This window comes from Staurois parvus, unplaced genomic scaffold, assembly GCF_062004578.1.
Source record: "Staurois parvus isolate SC_StPar_1 unplaced genomic scaffold, SC_StPar_1.0 ptg003601l, whole genome shotgun sequence".
In the NCBI taxonomy this organism is placed as follows: Eukaryota; Metazoa; Chordata; class Amphibia; order Anura; family Ranidae; genus Staurois; species Staurois parvus.
Window position 1 is genome coordinate 511310 of NW_028321397.1, and position 21937 is coordinate 533246.

General features: G+C 43.5%; 1 protein-coding gene across 1 annotated transcript in view; it reads right to left on the reverse strand.

Annotated features, from left to right (window-relative positions):
• Positions 1–21937, reverse strand: part of GPATCH1 (G-patch domain containing 1) — a 53853-nt gene that overhangs the window by 14672 nt on the left and 17244 nt on the right. The window contains exons 7-15 of the mRNA XM_089667823.1: positions 19822–20064; positions 19424–19568; positions 15723–15802; positions 12271–12484; positions 11261–11551; positions 10153–10331; positions 6853–6980; positions 3800–3933; positions 593–753 (exon numbers count right to left, since the gene is read on the reverse strand). Coding sequence (XP_089523949.1) covers positions 593–753; positions 3800–3933; positions 6853–6980; positions 10153–10331; positions 11261–11551; positions 12271–12484; positions 15723–15802; positions 19424–19568; positions 19822–20064 — 1575 coding nt within the window. The remainder of the gene's footprint in view (positions 1–592; positions 754–3799; positions 3934–6852; positions 6981–10152; positions 10332–11260; positions 11552–12270; positions 12485–15722; positions 15803–19423; positions 19569–19821; positions 20065–21937) is intronic.

The window sequence follows — 21937 nt, forward strand, 5'->3', positions numbered from 1 at the left end:
TAAATACCTTTTCTCATCAGCAGGTATAACAGTCATGTGACTTTTATTAGTGTCCAGCAGAGCATATGTTAAAGCTTGTAGGAGGAGTTTTCATTCTCCTGTAGGAGGATGCAGGACCCCTGACCACTGCTGATTGGCCCTGTGCTGATCACATGCACTCTCCCAAGACAAAAAAAAAACATCTCTAGCAATGCACACCAAACTGAACATGTGCAGAGTGACTCCACACATATGTTTTATCAGGAGATAAGAGGGGGACACTGGAAGAAGGGGAGGATCAGAGAAGTTAGGATCAAACAGCCTTTTTACATAATGCAGAGGATTAACCCCTTAGGTCCCACAGTGAGTATAACAAGCATGCTTTCCTGCATATACAGACTGATTGTACTGCTGTGGGTTTAGTAACACTTTAACTCCCAACCATTAACCAATTCTGAAATATCAGTTCTAAGTAGACATATCCTTTAAAACCTCCTACTGTCTGTATTTGTATCTTATAAAAAAAAATTAAACAGATTATCCCATAAATAAATAAAATTCTGATCAAATGATTTTTTAAATTAAAATAACAAGACATTATCAAGATCCAAACCTGGCTGGAGGTAGTTGCCGAGACAGGAGAAGGCGCTCTCTTCTCCTTCCCTTCTTCCTTTTCCTCCTTCACCTCGCTGCGTGCCTGGCTGAGGAACGTGCTCAGAGGGTCCTTCTTCTCCACTGCTGAGGACACATCCCACCTGGAGGACTTCTTCTGCCCTGAAATATGTTATAGTCGTATTAACCCCTCAGGTTTTCCATAATGTTTCTGTGTAGATTTACTCCATTACCTGAACTGTCATATTTGTATCCTTCCATAGACTGAATATATTTACATATTGACCACTGTGGTATCCATCTCCAAGCTGCTTCCCTGAACCTCTGGTAGGAGAATGCACACGGTGAACACCAGGCAGTCAATAACTGAATACATGCGTGGAGATTACATGTCACATAATCCCTTTGTGCCGTTCTCATACAGTGCATACGTGTCCACCTAGACTATGTTTAACCCCTTCTTGTCCGCCTCGGAGTCCCTTTAAACAATTTGAGAACACTTGAGAGATGGAACGATCATGCCACCACTCTCGCAGTGGTCACATGATCGGAAGCCAGTCCTGTCGGCTACTGTAGCCCAGACAGTATGGTACAGCTTAGTCTTTGGGAGCAAACCGCACATTGAACACGCTCAGCACATAAGACAACGGCCACCCAGGAAAGCATATGTGCAGCATGTCGGATTAAAAGCCACCGTTTGCCACCACATGTGTAGGGTGTTTGTAAAGGGGTTAAAGAGGAACTCTACCCCTCTGGGGTTAATTATGACCCTTTCAAACCTTGTCTGCTCGGTTGAGCCATAATTTCACATTTGCTCATCCTAGGACTCCAGTATTGTCCAACAGTACCCCGCCGCATACAGAGTCCCGTGCCGCCATCTTGTCAGTGACATCAGGAGCCTGGCTGTCTTCCTGATCCTAGTAGCCGGCCTCCTTATGACACTGCACTGTGCAATGTGTTCTACATTTTTTCAGGTACTTATATAGCGCTGTCAATTTACGCAGCGCTTTACATATATATTGTACATTCACATCAGTCCCTAACCCTCAAGGGGCGTACAATCTAAGGTCCCTAACTCACATTCATACATACACATACTAGGACCAATTTAGACAGGAGCCAATTGACCTACCAGCATGTATTTGGAGTGTGGAAGGAAACCGGAGTACCCGGAGGAAACCCACACAGGCACAGGGAGAACATGCAAACTCCAGGCAGGTGGTGCCATGGTTGGGATACGAATCAACGACCTGCGAGGTGGAAGTGCTAACCATTTAGCTGCCCTGCACTGTGCTGCCCATATCGCTAAAGGGATGCACAACGTGACTATTCCAGGATGCTTCTGGTGTTGGGGGGGGGAGGGGGGTTGATGTAGGTCATTCTTGCCTAGATAAGAAATGCGAAAGGGCTCAAAATTGATATTTCTCTCTCCCACCCACCAATCACAAAAAAGGGCAAGTTGCTAAAAGGAGGGAACAAGATGGAAGGAAGAGGAAATAGTGAGTGAATGTCATCTATAAAGAATACATGCAGGGAAATGACCTTTGGCCTTTACAACCACTGTAAAGAACAAGGAAGGACGATGATGATGAAAACAGCAATTTATTCGTCTAATGACACTTTGAATCATAAGGTGACTATGAAAAAAAAAAACAAAAACAAAAGATATCAGATATTAGGCCACTCTGCTGCCATGCTGTATAATCAGGGAAGCCTATCCTGCCCTCAGCTAATACTGGAATCCTCTACTCTTCCAACCACTCCATCCCACACAGTTACTACCTTTTGTACCACTAACCCCTCCCTCCTAGATTGTAAGCTCCCAGGATCAGGGCCCTCAAAACCCTCTTGTATCAAACTGTATTGTTGCTGTATTGTCTCCCGCTATAATGTAAAGTTCTGAGCAAACTGTTGGCGCCATAAATCCTGTATAATAATCTTCAATACATTTCAGTTTCAGTGGATTTACACTGATCATTGACCACCAGAGGGCTGCACAACCTCGCGTCTATTCAAGAGGTAATATGTTACATGTTCAGTGTGTGAGGCTGTGGACTATTGTCACTGGGATGAGAAATGCAAAACATCCGCAATGAGCTAGAGGCAAGGCAAAAAGGCATCTGAATCAGCCAATCTGTACAGGCGGCCTACATTGAGACTTGCTAGTAATAGAACCTGAACTGTCAATTCAACAGGAAGCTTGGATATCCCATAGTAAACATACATAAAAGATAGTACTGATCCAGGTAGTCTTACAGTTCATCCACTGGACACAGCTGCACATCCATTGGGATCCACTCCTCCCCTAAGTATCTAGATACAAATAAACAGGCTGCATACTGCTTTCTTTTCTTGATATCCAACAACCTTTATTGCCCATAGTGGAAACGTACAAAGCTGGACTGTGGCACATCACTCTCCATGAAACCACCGAGTGCAGCTCGCTCAATTATACCATGTAGCCAGTTCATTTATACTTATGCAGGCCACAGACGGGTCGAAAACTGGCCGGTTTTTTTTTATAATCTTTATAATCGTCTGTTTGATCATCCGACGTTACCACCAATAATAGAAAAAAAAAAAAAAAAAAAACGGCCGATTTTCGTCCCGTCTACGGCCGTCATTTAATTACTTCTGTCCCTTGCAGAGAGCTCCTCTATTATATTTGACATGAAAAAGTATTGTGGTTGCAGCAATGTATCCATTTTGGATGCAAATAGATACATTGTTGCAACCGTAAGACTTTTCATATAAAATCCTCCTCCTCCCGCAAGCGCGAGTAGCGCTGCGCTTCATGAATGGTCCTGTAGTCTTCTGGGACCTGTCACGTGTCCCAAAAAACTACAGGGAGGGAGGACACCTTCCGATCGGACCAGAAGTGGGAGCGGGTACCTGTCAAATTCGGGTACCTGCTTCCCCCCTGCCCCCCAAAGGTGCCAATCCTTAAAGGGGAGTGGGGGAGCAGTCCTTAAAGCGGAACTTCCCCTTTTGGGTGGAGCTCCGCTTTAATTCACTAATCTTTGTTGTGGACCCTCTTAATGCTTAAAGCTGCCATGACTTGCTTTACTATGTCTGGTAACAAAGTATAGGAAAATCACCATTAAATTAAACATCTCCACCCACTGTTGTGGTAACTACCAGATAGAGAGCTGCCTGGTTTTAGGAACAAAATGGATTTTTAAACAGTGGTGTGTTATGACCCTCTTACTGTTGTCTGATGTCTCTGGGGCTCTCTCTGGTATCATTGCACGGGTCGTCGTTGGCTGTGGTTCAGGAATTGTCAGGAAATTGAACACAGAATATTTGTCTCTCTTCACTTTGGGGAGCCCAATCAAAGTGGATCTAAAATGCAAAAAAATCAGTCAGTGGAGATGAGTAACACAGAGTCAGTGCAGTTTTTTTATTTTTAAAAAATGATGCATGCTGCAGTTTGGCTGCACTCACTCGTTCTTTTTCCCCTATAAAGACAGTAAAGCAGCTTAACAATTGCCTTCGGTTGTCACGTAACCCAATTTCGCACTGTTGCTGCTTCCTTGCTGGCATCAGACGAGCAATCCAGCTGAGTGGAACAACTCGCCAGTGATAGAATCGCTAAGAACCCCCTTCACACTAATGCACAAACTACAGTGTGGTGCCATTGATTTAGAATGACACCCCAATGCTCTATTGCACTAGCACCTGCACTTTGCTGCCTCACAATGCCCATGCTGTGCGTTGTTACAAAAAAAGGGTCATGCCTGTTTTTTTTATTTGTGATAAGGTGCACTGCGATCCCATTCAAAATGAATGGGCCACCGTACTGCAAGGTAATGTAGGTGCACTAATGAATCGCAGCGTATGAAGAGGGTCACTAACCTCTTCCTGTGGAGTCATTCTTTCATTAGGCAAACCAGTGGCATGTCAATCCTTGCTAGCAAAATTCTGTAGTATTCTGGTCTAGGAACGGAGAAACTTTAGGGGATGAAGTTCTTAGTACAACCAAAACACCATTGATGGAATCCTCCTCTGACTGACATGGCCCTCAGGAATAACAGAGGTACTGCTGCAAAGTGTCATCAGTGACAAAATCACCTGTGTGACCCAGGCCTATGACACAACCCACACATGATCTGTTTTTTGTAGCATTTAAAGCTGAAGTTCAATCTGCATATATTTTGTTTTCTCTGGTTCCTCCCTCCCCTCCTCATCAACATGCTAATATGTTTAAACAAAACCCTTCCATTTTCATGCCATACTTTATTTTAGTATTTATGCCGGCCATAGACAGGTTGAAAATCAGCTGATTTTTCAGCCGGAAAAAAAAAAAATTGGCCGATTTTCGCACTGTTTGTGGGTTAATTTTTTCCCGGCAATGATGGGCAAATCGACCGATGATTTTACCAATTAAAAAAAATCAGCGCATGAGCCGTGACCTGGGGGGGAGAAGAGGAAGAGGAGGAGGAAGAAGAGGAAGAGGAGGAGGAGGAAGAGCAAGAGGAAGAGGAGGAAGAGGAAGAAGAGGAGGAAGAAGAGGAAGAGGAGGAGGAAAAGGAGGAGGAAGAGGAGGAAGAGAAAGAAGAAGAGGAGGAAGAGGAAGAGGAGGAAGAGGAGGAAGAGGAAGAGGAGGAAGAGGAAGAGGAGGAAGAGGAAGAGGAGGAGGAGGAGGGGGAGGAGGAGGAGGAGGGGGAGGAGGAGGGGGAGGGGGGAGGAGGGGTAGGGGGGAGGGGTAGGGGGAGGAGGGGGAGGGGGAGGAGGAGGGGGAGGAGGAGGGGGAGGGGGAGAAGAAGAAAAAGAAAAATAAGAGGAAAAAAAAAGAAGTGAAAGAAAAAGAAGAATGTACAGGTGTCACTGAACGGCGGCTCCGTTCTTCTTCCGCTATTATATTTTATATGAAAAAGTCTTGCGGTTGCAACAAATGTATCCATTTGTATCCAAATAAAAACAATGTATTTGTATTGCTGTCAGATTGTATGGTGTGCTCCCGTCTCTGTCAAACTAGTTTCTTGTCCCATTCTTTCGTGAGCATTGGTGGTAGCATCAGCAACGGCAGATTTTTTGTTTATCGGCTGACAATTCGGCCGATAAACAGCCCATCTATGGCCTGCATAAGCAATGTAATCACTGGGTCTCTAAGCTGGTAGATCATGGCTGCTGGGAGGAGCTGGCAGGGTGCTGTACTGCCTGAAAACATCACAGCCCCCTGCCTCAGAACTCCACACAAGAGCCCTCAGACATGATGCAAGCAGTGAGCTGGCTCTTCGCAGGGACTATACAAGTATCAAAATGACTTGATGAGTGTGCATCAGTCTTAAAGTGTTGGTGTTTCTAGACAGGATGCGTTTGCATGCAAACGCCCACAGTGATGCTGAGGCTCCACAATTGATAAAAATGAACTCAAATGAGTGAAAAGGGCACGCCAGGAAAGAGCTAGATACAGGGGCTTATTTACCACAAGGCATTTGCCTAGGGCGGCATTTTTTAGGGGGGCAGCAGTGCCCCCCAGAATGAGGAATATATGTGGCATGGGGACCAGGTGGGATCTGAGAGGGGCTGCTTGATAATGTATGCAGAGCCCAACTGTCATTCCCAGGGCTCTCTCAGGTGGCGGTAGAGGTGTTGATGGTCACTGTCAGGCTCTCTTGGGGGGGTCTGGTGTTGGTCAGTGTCAGGCTCTCTCCGTAGGGGGGGGGTCTGGTGTTGGTCGGTGTCAGGCTCTCTCTGCCAGGGAGGGGGGCGTCCAATTTCTGTGATGCCTAGGGCAGCACAAAACCCAAATACACCATTGGCTAGATGAGGCTGGATATCCTCCAGTCAGGAAATGAGGCAGATATTATATGACTTGCTGCAGTATCTAATGCACATTGTGAGAAGCTCACAGTGTGCAGTGAAATCAGAGTAACATTTCAACACAGGAAAGGAACCTGTACAACTTTGCAAGACTGACAGAAAGTCTCGGGGGTCAGATTTAATATTTCCAGCAAGGAAAGGAAGAACGCAGACTGAGCACACAGACAACAGAACAGTGTATCAGCCTTTTTGAAAATCTATGTGTACACCTTGATAAACCTGAAAAGCAAGCTACTGTTTTAAGTAAAGGTTTCCTTTCACAGCTGACGATCAGTAAATAAATCTCAAAGCCTGTACGTGAGTGAAAGGACGATGTCACGGCGGAATGCAAGGCCTGTAACACGCGGCGTGATGACTCCTCTCCTGAATCTGGAATGGCCAAGCATGTCTGGGCCTGCACAGCTCCGCCATGAATGGCATTCCCCTGCAGCTTACCCCGGATAAGGATCAGGAATGTTGAAGCGTTTACACAGCAGTTTGTCCGGGTGCCATTCAAACCGATCTCTGGTCAGTCTCCCAAACATCTTCATTTTCACTGCTGCAGACTTGTCATTCATATCCCCCTGTGGGAGAAACAGAAAACATGTGAGGGGGGATAAAAAGACCGTCTGAAATTTTACACACCAAATACAAAAAAAGTCCATCTATACTACACAAAAACATTTTCTGCTTCATTAAAAAAAATGTTCTAACATACCTGTATTTAACCATTAGCCGCCCGGCCTATAGTCGTTTGGCAGCCGCAAAAATGCTGTAGCTTTCCGGGGTGTACGCCATTTGGCGTCCTCCCGCACATGCGCAGTTCGCACGATTGCAGAGCCGCGCAGCGGCGCGATCTGTCACTGGCCGTGTACCTCGGACACGGATGATGACAGATCTGAGTATCGGCCCCCGTTGCCGGTACCATGTGACCTGCTGTGACCAATCACAGCAGGTCACATGGCAGTTGTATACAATGGATGGCTTCATTCATGCCATCCATTGCATACTAGTGCCTAGCTGTGAATGGTCACAGCAGGTCACATGCACATGTCATCACAGCTAAGCACAGAAAAAAAAAAAAAAACCTGAATGAATCGATATCATTCAGGTAAATGCTTGCTTATAGCAAAGTAATTCTTTGCTATAAGCAAATTGTGTAAAAAAAAAAAAAAATACTGATCACTTCCCCAAAGTAATACAATGTTACTATGGTAACATTGTACTACTTTGGTCATAGTAAAATATGAAAAAAAAATCTTAAAAAAATAAAAAAAAATAAAAAATAAATATATATATTTTTTTTTTTCATACTGTCACCAGTCAGTGTCCCTGATCACCACCATGCCAGTTATATGATGACACTGTACTGCACTGGTGACAGTATGTAAAAAAAAAAAAAAATAGTGAAAATATTTTTTTTAATTTTTTCATTTTCTGAAAAATTATGACAAAAAAAATACAACTTCAAAAAACCCGCCATTCCGCTTATGAAGTACGTCGGACTGTCTACTCTGCAAAAAGGGGTCATTTGGGGATATCTGTACTATTCTGACATTCTTGGACCTCAAGAAATTAGATTGGCTGTCAGTACTTCAGGATTGATCAATTTTCAGATCTATACCATAGATTGTGAACTCTATAACTTTCCTACAAACTAAATAATACATCCTAATTTGGGTTATTTTCACCAAAGACATGTAGCAGAATACATCTCGGCCTAAATTTATGAAGAACAATTATTTATTTGTAAACTTTTATAACAGAAACAAAGAAAAACGTGTTTTTTTTTCAAAATTTTTGGTATTTTTTTGTTAATTTAGCAAAAAATAAAAACCCCAGCGGTGATTAAATACCACCAAAAGAAAGCTTTAGTTGTGTGAAGAAAATGATAACATTTTAGTTTGGGTACAATGTTGTATGACTGCGAAACTGTCATTCAAAGTGTCAGCGCTGAAACGTGAAAACTGGCCTGGGAGGGAAGGGGGAAAATTGCCCAGTATTGAAATGGTTAAAAATGATTATATAAATGTTTTTAGGCCAAACAGCTGATGCGCTGTATCCCTGACCCTGTCAGTGCGGACGCTCTTTTCAAAATGTTATTCGTCTGTTTCCAATGCCTTTTTTATCTACTCATCTGAAGCAAGCATGTAGTTCTGAAAATTCAAAGTATGATTTGCTTACATGTTCCTGGATGACAGCCAGGCAACTAGCATGTTAGAAGCAGAGGTCAGCAGTAGCAACATTCCTATTCACTCAGTACAAATTTCCTTTAAGAGTTACAGCCTGGTCTAACACCCACCCCTAGATTGTGAGTGAATGATAAAAGGAGTTGCAGCATGGGCAGCACAGTGGCTAAATGGTTAGCACTTCTGCCTGGCAGTACTGGGGTCGTTGGTTCAAATCCCAGCCATGGCACCACCTGCCTGGAGTTTGCATGTTCTCCCTGTGCCTGCGTGGGTTTCCTCCAGGTACTCTGGTTTCCTCTCACGCACCAAAGACATGCTGGGAGGTTAATTGGCTCCTGTCTAAATTGGCCCTAGTATGTGTATGTATGAATGTGAGTTAGGGACCTTAGATTGTACGCCCCTTGAGGGTTAGGGACCGATGTGAATGTACAATCTATATGTAAAGTGCTGTGTAAATTGACGGAGCTATGCAAGTACCTGTAATAAATAAATGTTGATCAGGTTGTCTCTGTGCCATCCTATAAGCACACCCAGTGTGAGGACTAGCAGCACTATGAAAAGCAACACTTCCTCCCTGGCTCAGACTGCAGCCTCTCCCTTTCCCTGCTTTACAGGGGATTAAAGGCGGACAACATCCAAGACATGTCCACACACTTATAGTAGCTCTATGTAAAAATAAATATCCATTTTTATGAATACACACTGTGCTGCTTCTCTTTTCACTGATTGGTCACATGCTGTGGGCAGGTTCACGTTGACCTGAGCTCAGAAGTAGTGTGTAGAATGATGCTGACCATCAGGCTGAAGACATCTACTGACAGAAAACAGTACTGCAGTGGATTCTCTGGACTGAAGATACGCATTGGAGCAAACGTTTTGCTGAATAATCTTTAAACTGACTATTCTTTTTTTCTGTTGTTTTAGTTCAGCTTTAACTAACCATTCACATTTTTCCCTCTTAGATTGTAAGCTCTAATAAATAATAATAATATATAAATCCTGTATAATAATAATAATAATATATAAATCCTGTATAATAATAATAATATATAAATCCTGTATAATAATAATATATAAATCCTGTATTATAAATAATAATATATAAATCCTGTATAATACTAATAATATATAAATCCTGTATAATAATAATATATAAATCCTGTATTATAATAATAATAATAATATATAAATCCTGTATAATAATAATAATATATAAATCCTGTATAATAATAATATATAAATCCTGTATAATAATAATATATAAATCCTGTATAATAATAATAATAATATATAAATCCTGTATAATAATATATAAATCCTGTATATTAATAATATATAAATCCTGTATAATAATAATAATAATAATAGATTAGGCTGTTGAAATCCAGAACATCCCAGAGCTCTACAAAAGAATATACAAAACAGTAGAAGTGACATTTTGGAATTATGAAAGGGCAGTGAGCGGTGTTGTGCAGTCAGTTGGGTAATCATTAGCAGTAATGCGTCGCTGCACCATAAGATGAGCACAATAATGTACAAATATTATAAAAATCTCTAGGAAAGGAACCTCTTGATCCCTGGAGACTTCCACGCTGTCCGAATCATCTTCGCACTTTCCTCGGGTGAATCGGGAGGACAGAGATGAATTGGTCGGCTTGTACAACATGGCAGACCGCATGAACTCTTCCCGCTCACGAGATCGCTCCCATTCGGTCATGTTGGAGTCCAGGCAACTTTCCAGAGCGTCTGGGAAATAAGCAGAATTTACAGATAGTGGTTTATAATTCACAACATATACAGACTTATGTATTATGTGTTCCCACCAAGAACTGCTGTTCTTTTCTGACGGCCACCAAACTGAATGATTTTATGGAGGGTCTGGTGCTGATCAGTAACTGGAGAGAGGAAACTAAATCTTATGAAGAAAGTCAGCACTTCTTTTACACTTCAACAGCTGCTGACATCATGGATTATACAGTAAATGGTTCAAAGTATCTAGCATGTGACTAGAAATGTGCTAAAGATTTGGGGGGGTCCATTTTTTTTTTGTGGGATTCCCCCAAAAATCCTTACCAGACAAAGCGTTTGGTATAGTATTTGTGGTACATGCGTGGGGTTCCCCGTTATCATTCATACCAGATGCTCATCAAGGATAAGGCACTGGTTTGCATTTGTAGAGGGAACTCCCTTCCCCTTTTATTCCCCCCTATGGGGGTCACCCATTAAAATCTATACCAGACCGTTATATAGGAAAAGGATCTGTTGTACGCTAACCACTTGCCTACAAGCAATTTATAAATGTAAAATTTGCCTTGTTTGCTAGAAATTACTGTAACCCGCATGCCAAAAATGAATATGTTTTCTGAAAGCAATAATCCTGGACATTAAATGGTAGTATCAAACACATTTTTTAAGGGAAGAAAATACACTAAAATTAATTTTAAATGTAAACACACACTAATTTACTTAATTTTTTTGTAAAATAAAGAAAAGGTTTGTGCCAGCTTATTTATTTAAGCTTTGGCAATAGAACCTGGAAGCTGATTGGTTTCTAGGCAGAAGTGCACTGATTTTGCACTCTCCATCTTTAGTACATAAACCCCCGTGTCAATGTGCAGTGTGCAACTATTAGACATTTTATTAAAAAATAAAACAAAGTCATTTCAATCTGCTACCTTTCTGTCCTTCATGGAGATTCCGGATGTATATTTCATATCGTTTCTGTTTTTCTGAATTCCTCTCAAAGGGTCGGAATTCTGTTGCGTTTGGCGGTACAAGCCGGCGGTCAAGCAACTCGTCCTGCCGCCTGTTCTGTGCCTCATCTTCAGATGCAGCCTTGAAGCGGTTCTTCATAGCTTCCTGTGCGAGTTTGTGTGCTTTCAGCTTCTGCTCCTCTATGGTCTGTTTTACATCTCTGATCCTTTCCCGGTCTTTGTCGGAGAGGAGGTTCAGGACAGAGGCTGGACCTAGGAATATAATAACAAAATACGTCATGATCACAATTTATCGGGTTTTTATTCTTGCCCATCAGGAAGGTAATGCCAGCATGCATGCTCAAGTAGTGCCATGGGCAGGTGTGTATGGGTGTAATGCAGATAATGTAGAACTAGTTTCACCACTGCTGATCCCAGCCTATTCTATGAAATTCGACGCTCCATTGAGGACCACAATTCTGCTTATTTTTCCTAAATCTTGCTGCCCAATCAGGACTACAGCCTGTTCTGGTGAACTGACCCGGTCCATGCCTGACTGTTGCTGACTCTAGCCTGCATCCTGACTATGAGTTGAGCTCATGCCCTGTGATTTCCCAGAATCCTTGTTACTTTGCTGTCACCTTCTCAGCATCAACAGTCCAAGCTCCGGTGGGCCCAGTCTCTCTTGCCACATCACGCCCTGGAACCACACTTACAAAGAAAACTGGACTCAAGGTGGCATACAGACTGACCTTGCCACCTCAAACTCCTTTAATTACTGCCTTCAGGATTCCTTTGAAATAGCGCCATCAACCCAACCTGCTTGATCAAGAAGGAATGTTGTCAACAGAACTCTGACACAATACGTCAAAACAAAGCACCTGCTACATGTTGCTGATGACCACCAAGAACTCCCAGATATCCTGCACTTAAAATCTTAATGGTGCACAAAGTGACAACTGTCTCCTAAGTACCTAGTGAAAACCACTCACCCTGAAGTGCCTCCTCCCCCAGCATCTCCCTTCTCTGGGAGGAGTTGAGTTGGTGTCTACTAGGTAATTGATCCTTCTTTGGTTCAGCAGGAGGACTCTTGGAAGATGCCAGAAGGACTTGCAAAGCAGCAGAAGTCTGACTGGCTGCATTTAGCACAGGTCGGAAGTAGTGCACCGGCTTGTAATCACTTGGTAACTCAGGTGCCGAGTAAACCTGTAAACATTCAAAAATGTTTCTATTAAAGGCACGCCATCACAAAAATGTTTTCATCTTGTTAACTGTAAGAGAGCAATGTAATTTAACTCTGTTTAGGAATTCCTGTTTGAATACCAGGAAATTAAAGAAGCTAACATTTTATTATGGTTTCAGAGAGCCTTCATAAAACATAATTCCAAAAATAAAAGCTGAATTAGGAGAGCTGCCAGCTTAGCCTGAGCTAGAAAACAAATTTATGAAATAAATTCCATCAGAAAGGACAACTATGAAAGGGATATTTTACCTTTTTCAGTGGAGACGGTTGTGTCGCTATAGAGAATCCCTCTAGGACTTTGCCTGATTCGCACTACTAGCCTGACTCCTGATTGGTTCAGGAGACCATAGGAAGGTAATATAAAAAGTTACATTGGCTGGGGCCAATATAAGTATACATATTTCATACCTGAAGGACTTCTAAAAAAAAAAAAAAAATGTAAAGAAATAAAAAGGCACTTTGCAAATGGTGGTGTTGCCAGGCAACCCTGTGCTCGGTATATAGGACTCAGGAGATGGCAGCAATCACTGTAAAACTACTGGCTACTACAGTGACCATCAGCTTCCCCAGCAGTACATCAGGTATAAAATTTTCATACCTACATTGATCCAAGCTGCCAAACTTACATTGATCCAAGCTGCCAAACTTACATTGATCCAAGCAGCCGAACTTACATTGATCCAAGCTGCCAAACCTACATTGATCCAAGCTGCCATACCTACATTGATCCAAGATGCCATACTTACATTGATCCAAGATTGCACTCTTACATTGATCCAAGATTGCACTCTTACATTGATCCAAGATTGCACTCTTACATTGATCCAAGATTGCACTCTTACATTGATCCAAGATTGCACTCTTACATTGATCCAAGATTGCACTCTTACATTGATCCAAGATTGCACTCTTACATTGATCCAAGATTGCACTCTTACATTGATCCAAGATTGCACTCTTACATTGATCCAAGATTGCACTCTTACATTGATCCAAGATTGCACTCTTACATTGATCCAAGATTGCACTCTTACATTGATCCAAGATTGCACTCTTACATTGATCCAAGATTGCACTCTTACATTGATCCAAGATTGCACTCTTACATTGATCCAAGATTGCACTCTTACATTGATCCAAGATTGCACTCTTACATTGATCCAAGATTGCACTCTTACATTGATCCAAGATTGCACTCTTACATTGATCCAAGATTGCACTCTTACATTGATCCAAGATTGCACTCTTACATTGATCCAAGATTGCACTCTTACATTGATCCAAGATTGCACTCTTACATTGATCCAAGATTGCACTCTTACATTGATCCAAGATTGCACTCTTACATTGATCCAAGATTGCACTCTTACATTGATCCAAGATTGCACTCTTACATTGATCCAAGATTGCACTCTTACATTGATCCAAGATTGCACTCTTACATTGATCCAAGATTGCACTCTTACATTGATCCAAGATTGCACTCTTACATTGATCCAAGATTGCACTCTTACATTGATCCAAGATTGCACTCTTACATTGATCCAAGATTGCACTCTTACATTGATCCAAGATTGCACTCTTACATTGATCCAAGATTGCACTCTTACATTGATCCAAGATTGCACTCTTACATTGATCCAAGATTGCACTCTTACATTGATCCAAGATTGCACTCTTACATTGATCCAAGATTGCACTCTTACATTGATCCAAGATTGCACTCTTACATTGATCCAAGATTGCACTCTTACATTGATCCAAGATTGCACTCTTACATTGATCCAAGATTGCACTCTTACATTGATCCAAGATTGCACTCTTACATTGATCCAAGATTGCACTCTTACATTGATCCAAGATTGCACTCTTACATTGATCCAAGATTGCACTCTTACATTGATCCAAGATTGCACTCTTACATTGATCCAAGATTGCACTCTTACATTGATCCAAGATTGCACTCTTACATTGATCCAAGATTGCACTCTAACATTGATCCAAGATTGCACTCTTACATTGATCCAAGATTGCACTCTTACATTGATCCAAGATTGCACTCTTACATTGATCCAAGATTGCACTCTTACATTGATCCAAGATTGCACTCTTACATTGATCCAAGATTGCACACTTACATTGATCCAAGCTGCCATACTTACATTGATCCAAGCAGCCATGCCTACATCGATCCAAGCAGCCATACCTACATCGATCCAAGCTGCCATACTTTCATTGGTTCAAGCTGGACCAATGTAAATACGCAATTAAGATTGTACCTGAATATATATTTGGCAGCTTTTCTGTCTCAGTGGATTAAGTTTTCAAACAAATATGAAGTACATTATAGTTTACTCAATTAGTGGACCCCATTACCCACAAGAAGCTCTTGATGCCTTGCCACATCACTTCAACTTGAAAATCCTCCCATTTGAGCCCTCCAAGAAAAAGGATGGAGCCCCCTTAAGCAACCCACAAAGGAGTCTTATTTTTTTTGTTCAACCAGCAGGTTGAAGGAAGAAAAATGACTTGATTCCCCCACCCACACATTCAATGTGAATGGGGGAATCCTCCCCACTAATCCTAATCCTCCCGCACCATCAGAATACACTGATCAGCGTTTCTGGCTATAGCCCACGGCACTGATCAAGTGGGGAAAAAAAATCAACAATGCAGTTGTACAGAAGTCAATCTGTAGATCCACTTCTGTACAACCAGCCCGCCCATACATGGTTCCAGATTTGCATAGTTCCCTATGAACTGGCCAAATTTCAATCCATGTTGGGCCGGCTTATGTGTAAGGGTACTTACCTTTTGAACGGCCATCTTATCTTTCGTAGTTTTGTATTGTTTTACTTTGTCTTCGCCTTCATTTAGCTCAACTCCTTACACCCCCCCACCCACCCAATTCTTACCCTTTTTATTCCCCCCCCCCACACACACACACACACACTTTTATTCCCCCTTTCTCTCCCGTTACATTGTTTGACATTAAGATTATGGTTATTTTATGTGCCAGATAAACATTTATTGTATTATTAATTTCTGCCAACATTTTATTATGGTTTCAGAGAGCCTTCATAAAACATAATTACACAAATAAAAGCTGAATTAGGACCGATGCCAGCTTAGTCTGAGCTATAAAACAAATTTATGAACTAAATCCCATCAGAAAGGACAACTATGAAAGGGATATTTTACCTTTTTCAGTGGAGACGGTTGTGTCGCTATAGAGAATCCCTCTAGGACTTTGCCGATGTATTGAAGTTCTTTCATAGACCCTAAAAAAAGGTGACAGCAGTTCACATACTCTGATCACAGATAATTCATTTCTCAGTAGAAGCTAGAAATCCACCTTAAAGTGTTACTAAACCCACAACAGTGCAATCAGTCTGTATATGCAGTTACACATGCTTCTTATACTCACTGTGGAACCTAAGGGGTTATTCCTCAGTATTGTTTAAAAAGACTGTTTGATCCTGTCTTTTCTGATCCTCCCCTTCTTTTGCTGTCCCCAGTCCATCTGCCATAGTACAGAGCAGCAGTGGCATGTCTGCACATGCTCTATTTGGTGTGTATTGCTAGGGATTGTTTTTGTATTGCTAGGGATTGTTGTTGTTACATATATGGACAATGAACTCTCTCCTCTCTTGTGCCAATACTATTGTTTATAATATATTTAATACATTATTATATTTCCATATTATGTGTACTGTGGATGACTGGCTATAGTGAATGCAGGGTCCAGGGAGACCAGATATAGTGAATGCAGGGTTCTGGGGGACCAGATATAGTGAATGCAGGGTCCTGGGGGACCAGATATAGTGAATGCAGGGTCCTGGGAGACCGGATATAGCGAATGCAGGGTCCTGGGAGACCGGATATAGCGAATGCGGGGTCCGGGGAGATCGGATATAGTGAATGCGGGGTCCGGGGAGAGCGGATATAGTGAATGCAGGGTCCGGGGAGAGCGGATATAGTGAATGCGGGGTCCGGGGAGAGCGGATATAGTGAATGCAGGGTCCGGGGAGAGCGGATATAGTGAATACAAGGGTCCGGGGAGAGTGGATATAGTGAATGCAGGGTCCTGGGAGACCGGATATAGTGAATGCAGGGTTCGGGGAGACCGGATATAGTGAATGCAGGGTCCGGGGAGACCGGATATAGTGAATGCAGGGTCCGGGGAGACCGGATATAGTGAATGCAGGGTCCGGGGAGACCGGATATAGTGAATGCAGGGTCTGGGGAGACCGGATATAGGGAGTGCAGGGTCCGGGGAGAGCGGATATAGTGAATGCAGGGTCCGGGGAGAGCGGATATAGTGAATGCAGGGTCCGGGGAGAGCGGATATAGTGAATGCAGGGTCCGGGGAGAGCGGATATAGTGAATGCAGGGTCCGGGGAGAGCGGATATAGTGAATGCAGGGTCCGGGGAGAGCGGATATAGTGAATGCAGGGTCCGGGGAGAGCGGATATAGTGAATGCAGGGTCCGGGGAGAGCGGATATAGTGAATGCAGGGTCCGGGGAGAGCGGATATAGTGAATGCAGGGTCCGGGGAGAGCGGATATAGTGAATGCAGGGTCCGGGGAGAGCGGATATAGTGAATGCAGGGTCCGGGGAGAGCGGATATAGTGAATGCAGGGTCCGGGGAGAGCGGATATAGTGAATGCAGGGTCCGGGGAGAGCGGATATAGTGAATGCAGGGTCCGGGGAGAGCGGACACAGTGAATGCAGGGTCTGGGGAAAGCGGATATAGCGAGTGCAGGGTCCGGGAGACCAAATATAGTGAATGCAGGGTCCGGGGAGAGCGGACACAGTGAATGCAGGGTCCTGGGTTTAGTACCACTTTAAAGAGTAGCTGTAAGTTTATTAAAATATTACCTTATAGCTGTGTATCAGCGTGTTTTAGGCAGGATTAAAAAAAAAAAGTAAAATGCGCCCTTATGTCTCTGGGCCCTACTACGGGGACACACAACAGATAACATACACATACTGTTTGTGATATCACTACGATTCATCTGGGTTGTTTTTTTTGGTGGTAGGTTATGGTAATAGCAAGAAAGGTAAAGCTTTTTTTTTTTACGATTCTGCGCCAGTTTTTCTTTATAAGATTTCTGTACTGTTGAGCAGCACTAAGAGGGTTAACTCGACAGAAGTTCTTTATAGACAGAAGTGCTTTATAGAAAGAGGTAAACAGGGCTGCTGCCCACAGCTACGCAAACAAACACAACAATGGGCACACCTCTGTTGATACAAGTACTTGGCACACAGCGGAGGCAGATCTGTGAGTACAGGTAGCACAGGGACACGAAGGGCCACAGAGGGAAAATAGTGCTGCTACTCCTCCTCAGCCAAATAAGGAGTTAAAGCTGAACTCTCTCTTACAAAAACTCATCAAATATATTCAACAACCACAAAAGATTTCCATCCACTTCCTGTGCACCAAATGCCTTTGCAAACCCCTAATTTTACCTTGTAAAAGGAGCAGTGACATCATCACTGTGCTGCTCATTGCCTGTGCAGACTGCAGAGCTATGGGAGGGGCCCAGCAGGCCCCACCCACTACAGGCTGCCTGCAGAAAACTACAGGATGGGGCGGAGACCAGACCAGTCATTCTGCACAAGGAAAGGGAGCAGCAGTGAGCGGTCTCTATTGGAGGAAGTCTCCTACTGGATTACTGCACAGATTTGGAAGAAATACACAAAGCACACCGAGATTCAAGAAAAATTACACGATGAACATACACTCACCGGCCACTTTATTAGGAAAACCTTTGCTAGTCCCCGGTTGGACCCCCTTTTGCCTTTCAGGACTGTTAATTCTTCATGGCATAGATTCAACATGGTTTTGGAAACATTTCTCAGATATTTTGGTCTATATTGACCTGATAGCATCATGCAGTTGCTGCAGATTTGTCAGTTTAAGGAGGAGCCGTACGCAGTGACGTCACGCCGCCGGGACCACAAGGAGGTCCGGCGGCCATCTTGGATCCTTATGGTCAGTGTAATTTCATTCTGATTCTTTCTGCATACACCTAATAAACGGTTTACTGGAATATACTTCATTATGGGCATTATTCTTTCTGGCTCTATATGAGCTAAGCAAATTCACAGAGCCCATTCTGGAGGAAACCTGCGGTGCTGCGGATAAACCAGGGGAAGGGGATCTCTCTGACCACACCTGGCTGTACACATCCTTAAGGGGACCTCCAGCTGACAACATTATATACAAATGCGTGATATGATTACGCATCTGGTGAGTGCGTAATCTCAACATATTCCTGGCACTTCACCGAATATCGTTTAAGTATTTGAAGCACTTATTATGAGATCATTCTTGAATGGATCTTCACTATTAGCACTTTATGAACATTGCTATACCATTGAACTTGATATTATAGCACTTTTAAGTGCTCACAACCATCACTATACCAGCACATTATTATTATTATACAGTATTTATATAGCGCCAAAGGGTGTGCTCAGCGCTGTACAGTAGCAGGGGGGACAGAACATGAGACAAGACAGTAACAAAACAGTACACGAGGGGTTCGAGGGCCCTGCTCTTTCGAGGTTACAATCTAGGGAGGGAGGGGACGGTGATACAGGAGGAGATGGCTGTGGGGGATGGAGTGGGGGGAGGAGTGGAGGAGGTTGTTAGGTGAGGTCGGGTGTTAGGTGAGGTTGGGGTAGGCTTCCCTGAAGAGGAGGGTTTTCAGGGTGAATATGATCTTTTAGCACTTTGCCACCTTATATCTGAGATATTATTGATTTTGCACAAATCGATATTATTGATTTTGCACATATCTATTTTTATTTTGATCATATTGCATTGGATTGTTTTCTGCATATCTCAAGCGCTGCACCCATTTGTATTAGATTTGTCGGCCTCACATCCTTACCTTTCTTGTTTCTATATTCTTTTGGTGCAGTCCATCCAAACAGGTTGTCTCCGCTCTCCTCTCTGAGCACCGTGTCATACTTTGACAGGGAATCCGTACCATATATGTCGTCATCCTCATCCTCTAGAGCCCCAACACCAAACGCCTGCACAGGAAACACAGCACAGCATGGCTTACAAGTTAATACTGCAATGAAAGTGGTGTATTAAGGAGAAGGTCCCTGACAACTACAGAACAGCAGCCCTTGGCACTATTTTGCTCAGCATACACCAGCAACCATACACTCAGCACAGCTGCTGGTGTGAATGAGCCCCAAGGCAGATGTTCTGGATGCAAGACATAGTATAACCAGAACTGTAGTAGCTGCTAGTGCAGAAAGTATGAATATAGGGTGGCACCTGTCCAGAAATCCCGACTTTCCTTCCTTTGCCGTGCCGCACATCTCCCAGAGAACTGAACGTCCGATCAGAGCCATCGCCAAAAAGATTAACATGAGAGTCCAGAGATCCGAACAAGGCCTGGCGAGGATCCAGCCCCCGGTAACCAAGGCCATGGACATTATCCTTTACAGTGAAATCTATGGGGGTCACATCTTTGGGTGCAAAAGTCACATTCTCGGGTAGGTATTCGTCTTCTTCATCCTAGGGTAAAAGCCACAGAAAGATCAGGCAAGTCAAAACCAAAAAGCCTTGATAAGTGGATGGAAGGGGCATTGGCATGCAGACCGCCCTCAGTTGACACTGAACCTTGATTGAAAGAACTGAAATCCAATGAATGAATGGGGCAGGCCAGGGCCAGTCAGGCTGAGGAGGAAAGAGATAGATGATGCTGGGTGACCTCCAGCAGAGAAATGAGGCAGGCTCTATGTGCCTTGCTGCAGCTTCTAATGCACATTGTGAGAAGCTCGTAGTGTGCAGGGAAACCAGTAAGCAATTTCAGTAGAGGAAAGGAGCTGGTACAATTGTGCAGGAGAGGAGGTAAAGCTGGAATTGAGCCTTAAATATAATTCACTGAACTCTCTGTATTATTATGTCTGTACAGGTTTTCAAAGATTCCCACTGAGAAACATTCAACCCCTTGGCTCTGGCGCCTCCCGGCCTTTTAAGGGTTTCAGAAGCTGGGAGGCAGGGCGGGGTTTAGGGTCATGTGACCGCCGTGACACACCGGTCACATGATCGGGAAAGGTGCCGATCCAAATAGGAGATCAGGACCTTTCCGTGAGTACCAGACACGTGTGCTGGGAGCGCGCAGGGCGCGCGCTCTCAGCACATATGTTTTTTTAATAGAACGCAAATGTGCGGCCGCTCGGCGTCTAGGCCCAGACGCCGGGAGGCCGCACATTTGCGTTCGGCCGGCGCCAAGAGGTTAAATATGTTCTGCAGGCCATGTAGGAGGGTTATCCTGGGCTAGCCTACAGTTTTGATTTCCAGAGTCTAACCCTCCTGCAGGCGGCAGGCAGCAGACTCCCCGTATCCCTCAATGGACATGGATGCTTTTCCTTTACAGGCTGGAGTTAGTCCACATGTGACCCTGGAGTCATCGAGCTCTCCAACACTTTTATCATCACTTGTTTATTACTGATTTACAGGTCTGCCCTGATATGGACAGCATAAACACTAAAGACCTATTAGAATATACTGCATGCTATAAAACCCTGTTTAATGAAACCAAACATTCTCGCAGAACATATAAAAGTCGATGACACAAGATAAATGTATGCAGCCAATAAAATACTAAGATGCCATAGTAAAAAATAAATAAGGTATAATAACACAACCAGCATAAAACATAATATGTATGATGAAATACTTACCTCTGACCTCAGCCATCTGTAGGTGACCATTGATAATGTAAAGGAATAAAACCAGTGATCTCAGCTAGCCTCATGTAACATGTTCACAGTAACCCTCTGTAATCTGCAGCATGTCTTTAGCATCAAGCCAAACCTGCAGCATGTCCCCAGTTTCTCACCACTGCTTCCTATGGACCTCATTTACACTTTCAATTGAGGGGCAGTAAAAACCACATGGATGAGCCATGTTTTTACTGCCCACCAACCATTCCCCTTTAACCTCCTTAGCGGTTTTCCCGAGTGTAGCTCAGGGTAAAATTTCAATACCAAGAGCGGTAACCCCGAGCTACACTCGGGCTTAGCATGCGGCGTTGCTCTGGGAGTCCCTGCAGCACTTACCTTGTCCTTCGCTCCCGCGATGTGTCCCCTGCAGCGTCCCCGGCCATCTCCTCCGGCCGATGCCGGCATCCGGCTTCCGTGTTCCGGTCCGTGACGTCCGGCGGGAAATTTGAAATTTTAAAGAAATGTCATTTTTGCTGCCATTGCTGTTTCAATGCATTTCACATACATTTTGTCCCGAATGCTTTGTCCTGCGCCCTGCCTGCATTTTGACTGTTCTTTCTGCCTGGAAACTGAGAAACGTCCATGGCGTCCAAAAAGCGTCCCTTTACGTCAAAAGCGGTTTTAGACCGGCTAGAGAACAGCGATAGTAAATCAGAACC